The following is a 6,000-nucleotide window of genomic DNA, read 5'->3' on the forward strand; positions in this document are numbered from 1 at the left end:
GAAGCTGCATTTTTAAGAAAGACCCCAGGCGATGCTGGTGTAGTTGGTGGGGGAGCCACACTTCGAGAAACACAGGGCTGGAGAAAGAGTTTTTTCCCTTTTTTGCTACCCTGATGGCAGAGGCACAGCAGAAGGGAGAGGGGCTGGGCTGAGAACCAGGGAGCTGCCGGGGAGGTAGAGGCAGCATCCAGTGACGGCCTGTTCTCCTCAGGGATGGGGTTGCCACCAAGTCCGTCAGACCGCGCTACCGCAAGATCCAGAAGCTCACCAACGCCATAAACGCCTTCACCCTGACGAACTTTCTGCTTGTGGGTTTTGGCATTACCTGCCTCATCAATAGTTTACACCTCCAGGTACCCACCTCCATCCTCCCGCTCTCTCTGCCTCCTGGGACCCCTCCAAAGGGCTGGTTCATCTGACGCCTGCCTTCCAGGAAGCATCTCATCCCCTGGGTCTGACTGTCTTCTGGGTTCTCCAGGAAGTGTTTCCAGTAGGTTGGGTTGGCGAAGGGTTAGGAATGTGTAGATGGCTCCGAGAGGTTGCGTTTCCCTCTTCACCTTACCCATCCTTCCCCTTGCCTCCACACCCACTTGTTTTATTTTTTATTTTTTTGATGTCCTAATGGTTTATAACACTGTGAACTTTTAGTTGTACATTATGTTTGTTGGTCATCATATAAATGCGTCCCTTCACCCCTTGTGCCCACCCCCTAACTCCCTTCTGCCTGCTAACCAAACTGTTCTCTTTGTCTGTGTGTTAATCTTCCACATATGAGTGAAATCAGGTGGTGTTTGTCTTTCTCTGTCTGGCTTATTTCGCTTAACATAGTACCCTCCAGCTCCATCTATGGTGTTGCAAATGGGATGATTTTGTCTTTTTAATGGCTGAGTAGTATTCCATTGTATATATATACCATATCTTCTTTATCCAATCATCAGTTGAGGGACACTTACGGTGCTTCCACTTCTTGGCTATAGTTAATAATGCTGCGATGAACATAGTGGTGCATAAGCCTCTTTGGATTGTTGATTTCAGGTTCTTTGGATAGATACCCAGTAGTGGGATAGCTGGATCTTAAGGTATTTCTATTTTTAATTTTTTGAGGAATCGCCATACTGTTTTCCATAGTGGCTGCACCAGTTTGCATTCCCACCAGCAGTGAATGAGGGTTCCCTTTTCTCCACAGCCTCTCCAACATTTGTTATTTTTTGTCTCGGTGGTTATAGCCATTGTAACAGGTGTAAGGTGATATCTTAGTGTAGTTTTGATTTGCACTTCCTTGATGATTACTGATGTTGAACATCTTTTCATGTGCCTATTGGCCATCTGTATATCTTCCTTGGAAAAATGTCTGTTCATATCCTCTGCCCATTTTTTGATTGGGTTGTTTGTTCTTTTGTTGTTCAGTTGTCCACACCCGCTCTTAACCTCTCCCCTCTCTCTTTTTGGTTTCAGTTTGTGACCTTTGTCCTGCACACCATGGTTCGAGGTTTCTTCCACTCGGCCTGTGGAAGCCTCTACGCTGCAGTGTGAGTCAGCCTGGGCTGAACTGCCTTCCTGAGCTTTCCCCCATAACCAGAGAATCCCAGAGCAGAGTAGAAAGGGCCCCAGACACCCCTTAACGCACCCTTCCCTGGAATGCTGACATCTCAGGGTTGCTGGGGATCTTGGAGGCTGTCTGGTCCACGGCCCTCTCTGAGCTCCTCCAGCAACGGGGAGCTCACTTCCTCAGGGGCAGCCTACCCCACTCGAGACGACTCCAATGTCCGAAAGTGTTCCCTTCAAGGAAGCTGAAATACTTGGTTCAATGACACTTTGGTTCTATGTCTGCTCTCTGGAATGGTCCCCAAAGTGGCCTCTCTCCCCATGTCAGCCTGTAGAGATTTCCAGAATGCAGTCATGTATGTCTTATAACTTTCCTGCTTCACGTTGAACAGCCCCCAGTTCCCTTTCCCCCTTCTCTTCCTTTTTTTTTTTTTGTGTGAGGAAGATCAGCCCTGAGCTAACATCCGATGCCAATCCTCCTTTTTTTTGCTGAGGAAGATTGGCCCTGGGCTAACGTCCGTGCCCATCTTCCTCTACTTATATGGGACGCTGCCACAGCATGGCTTCACAAGCAGTGCTGTGGTACGCGCCCAGGGTCCAAACCTGTTACCCCGGGCCGCCAAAGCGGAGCGCGCGCACTTAACTGCTGCACCACTGGGAGGCTCCTCCCCTTTTCTTCTGATTTCCACTGCTGTGCTGCTGAGTGACCCTCTCTTGTGTGTGCGATGAAGTAATATGGGACATCACAGTAGCGATTACAAAATCGTTACTGAGTGCTTACTCCATGGCAGGCACAGTGGGGGGTGCTAGTCAAGCACCCCCTCATTTAAACCTCAGAGGGCAGCTCCCTTGCCTTCACTGCTCAAGCCAGAACCTTGGAGCCACCCTTGATTCTTCTCTTCGTCGCACTCCACACCCAATCCATCACAACCCTGCTGGCTCCACATTCCACGTGCCTCAAATCCCACCCCTTCTCATCATCTCTGCCGCTGCCATCCTATCCTGGATAGACAGCTCCCTGCATCTGCCTTTGCCCTCCTGCAGGCTCCTTTTAACACAGGAGCAGGAGACACGTGTTAGGACATAAGTCTCATGTCACTCCATGGCTGCCCGTCTTGTCTCACTCAGAGAAAAAGCCAGAGGCTTTATCATGGCTTAAAAGATCTGGCCTCTGGAACTTCTCTGCCTTCTTCCTTCCTCTTCCCCTCCCCACCCCTGCTCCCTCCCCCCTGCCACTGGGGCCGCTTCATGCCTCAGAAACCTCAAACCCTACTCAAGGCCTTTGCACTTGCTGTTACCTCTTTCTAGAACATTCTTCCTCCAGATATCCACAATGCTCACAGCTGTCTCACCTTCTCCAGGTCTTCACCTAGCTGTCTTCAGTGAGGCCTCCCCTGGCCATCCTATCTACAGTTGCAAGCCCCTTGACACCCCTACTCCCTTTCTCTGCTATACTTCTCTTCTTAGCTCTTATCACTGTCTCACACATTTTGCATTTATCTCGTTTATTGTGTGACTGCCACCCGCTCACCAGAATGCCGCCTCCACGAGGGCAGGCATCTCTGTCTGGTTCATTGCTGAATCTCCATGCACCTAGAATGGTACTTGACACATAGTAGGAGCTCAATAAATATTTGTTAAAAGAATAAACGAACAGTCCAGTGAGGCTAGTGCTATTCTTGTTTTTAGTGGAAGAAGTGAGGCTCAGAGAGGTTGAGTTACTTGCTGTTATCACACAGACAGTAGGTGTTAGAAGCCAGTTCGGTGCCCCTGAAGTCACAGCATACACCTTGAAGGCCAGGGACTGAAGAGCACCTACATAGAGCCTGAACTCTTTTTTTTTTTTTTTTTTTTGCTGAGGAAGATTGGCCCTGGGCTAACATCCATGCTGATCTTCCTCTACTTCATATGTGAGATGCCTGCCACAGCATGGCTTGATGAGTGGTGCCTAAGTCCACCCCCAGGATCCAAACCTGCAAACCCCCGGCCGCTGAAGCGGAGCGTGCGCATTTAACCACTACGCCACTGGGCCGGCCCAAGCCTGAACTCTTAAGCTCTGCCATGCCTGGCTAACACAGAGCAGTGTCCAAGCGAGGGAGCAGGAGAGGGCCACACGCCCCTCATGCTTGGCCCCCTTTCCTTGACAGGTTCCCGTCCAACCACTTTGGGACGCTGACAGGCCTGCAGTCGCTCATCAGTGCTGTGTTTGCTCTGCTGCAGCAGCCGCTCTTCATGATCATGGTGGGACCCTTGAAAGGAGAGCCCTTCTGGGTGAGAACTCAGGGTGGCCTGGGGCGAGCAGGAGCCCTTTTCATGGGTGCAGCTGAGGAGTTGGGGATGGGGGGGCTTGTATATGATAGAATCCCTCCCTCTTCTCATCTCAGCCAGGAGGCGCCTTGGGGGGTCTCTATTCTGGGGGTTCCCAAGCTGGCTGCCCATCAGAACCCCTCACGGAGTGTTAAAAATACAGATTCTCCAGGCTGCTGAATTGGCGTCTCTTGGCCTGGGCCCAGGAGTCTGTTTTTAATAAGCTCCCAGGTGATTTGTGAAGTGGCCCAGCCCTGATCCAATCCAGTTCTGCTCAAAGCACGGATTCTCTCTCCAGCAGCCCTGAAATGCGCTTCCTCCAAACCCTGTTAGCTCAAACGCCCTCAGTGACGGGGCGCCACCCCTGCATGAGGCAGCAGCCATTGGTATCGTTAGAGGGGCTTTTCCTTACACTGAACCAACATCTGCCCCCATAAAGCTGATCTCTCTGCCCCATGGGGCCACCCACTCCGGTAAACCTTCCGCCTGCATGAACGATGATGAAATGACAGCTCCCATTTTCTGAGCGCTCACTAGGTACTAAGCACTCTGGGTACTTCTTTCGCTTCATCTTTGCCACGATAGCCCGGAGAAGGAGGCACTTAGAGTGGAGATGACTGGCCCAGAGCTGCACAGCGAGTAATGCAGAGCAGAATGGGAGCCGAGTCCAAGCCCACGTGAGGGCCACTGTGCTGGGCCTCGCAAGCCTTCTGTCCTCTTGGCTGCACGCCCCAGCTCCTTTAACTGCCTGAGAGCATCTCCTCCTCACCCTGGATGGGATCTCATTGTCAGCGTCCTCAAAGGTCAAGGTTCCCAGCCCCGAAGGTCCCATTTCAGGAGCAACTTGACGAGCCCAGACTCCCTCAGGGTGTTGCCTTCTGCGTATCTACTCAGAGGCTGCCACATCGTGTGGGCACGGGTGTTACAATCTGCCGAACATTACATGAGAACCTGGTGGAACAGTGCTTGAACTCAATAAGTGCTAGCTATAGTCATCATTCTGGCCCAGGCCCTGGAGCAAAAATGGTGCCTTCTCCTCCCTGTGGGCGGCTAAGGAGGGTCCCTGAGGGTGATGAGGGCTAACGGGTACCTACGTGACTCTTCCTCTCTCTCTCCTTGCCCTAAAGGTGAACCTGAGCCTCCTGCTGTTCTCACTCCTGGGATTCCTGCTACCTTCCTACCTCTTCTACTACCGTGCCCGGCTTCAGAGGGAGTATGCCACCCACTGGGAGAACCCGCTGAAGGTGCTTGGCAGCCCCGAGGCAACTGCCTAGACCTCTGAGGCCAAGGGACGTGGATGACAGACAGCCAAGACCTGAGCGACCAAAGAGAATGCCTCACATGGCTTTTCTACCTGTAACAGACGCACAGAGCCAGCGGCCGTGGATTTATAAATACCGAGAGAAGTTCTATTTTTGTAGGGACTTGCTAAAAGGAAAAAAAAAATCCTAAAAAAAATCCCCCAAAGCAACGCTCCATTGATTGAAGACAGTCCCTGCGCTAAAAGGATGGGGTCTTCTTCCTCCTCGGACTGGATGCAGGGTGCAAGGCTTCCCTTTCTCTGGGCCTTTGTCCTAGGGGCCTGCCTCCTGCTGCCTCCTGGGGGCTTCTGGGATCAGCAAACCAGCTACCCCCAAGGTCTCAGCTGTGCAATGCCCAGAGTGTGCATGCGTGTGTGTGTGCATGTGTGTGTGTATGAAATAATCTTCCCCTCATAGGAAAGGGGCCTGAGGTGCTGGCTGTGTCCTGGATGGGGTGGGAGGTAAGCCTCTTCTAGGATCTGGAGGGCGGGTTCCCTCCCTGATGCTGCTTCTTGTAGGTCTTAGAGGAAATAAAAAGGGAAGTGAGAGATTGGCTGGTGTGTGCCTGTGTCTTCAGGGGGTTGTCTTCCCACAGCCCCGTCCCTCTTCCTCACCTGGGCTCGGCTGGGCATTAAGTAGGACTCCTAAAGTGCCAGCCTGTCCACCTCTGGCTGTCTGGCTCACCTCCCTGTTCTCAACCATGTCCTGCCCTTAGTGTCTGGAGGGAGTCCAGAGTCTTCCCTCTGCTCCTGCCCCCCACTTCCCAGGGTTTGGGGGCCTGGGAGGCTGGCCTTTTCTCCATAGGGGGCGTTCAGCACAGGATGCTCTAGAAAGAATGCTCAGGGCT

At 52.2% G+C, this 6,000-nt stretch overlaps 1 protein-coding gene across 3 annotated transcripts in view; it reads left to right on the forward strand.

The window, feature by feature from the left end:
- Window positions 1-5,701, forward strand: part of SLC43A1 (solute carrier family 43 member 1) — a 31,898-nt gene extending 26,197 nt beyond the window's left edge. For all 3 annotated transcript variants that reach the window (XM_087422911.1, XM_087422912.1, XM_004437365.3), the window contains 4 exons: window positions 212-353; window positions 1,456-1,529; window positions 3,693-3,816; window positions 4,980-5,701. In XM_087422911.1, coding sequence (XP_087279037.1) covers window positions 212-353; window positions 1,456-1,529; window positions 3,693-3,816; window positions 4,980-5,126 — 487 coding nt within the window. In that variant the 3' untranslated portion in view covers window positions 5,127-5,701. The remainder of the gene's footprint in view (window positions 1-211; window positions 354-1,455; window positions 1,530-3,692; window positions 3,817-4,979) is intronic.
- The last annotated feature ends 299 nt before the right edge of the window (window positions 5,702-6,000 follow it).

The sequence above is a fragment of the Ceratotherium simum genome, chromosome 34 (assembly GCF_057802395.1).
Source record: "Ceratotherium simum simum isolate JZ-2026a chromosome 34, ASM5780239v1, whole genome shotgun sequence".
NCBI lineage: Eukaryota > Metazoa > Chordata > Mammalia > Perissodactyla > Rhinocerotidae > Ceratotherium > Ceratotherium simum.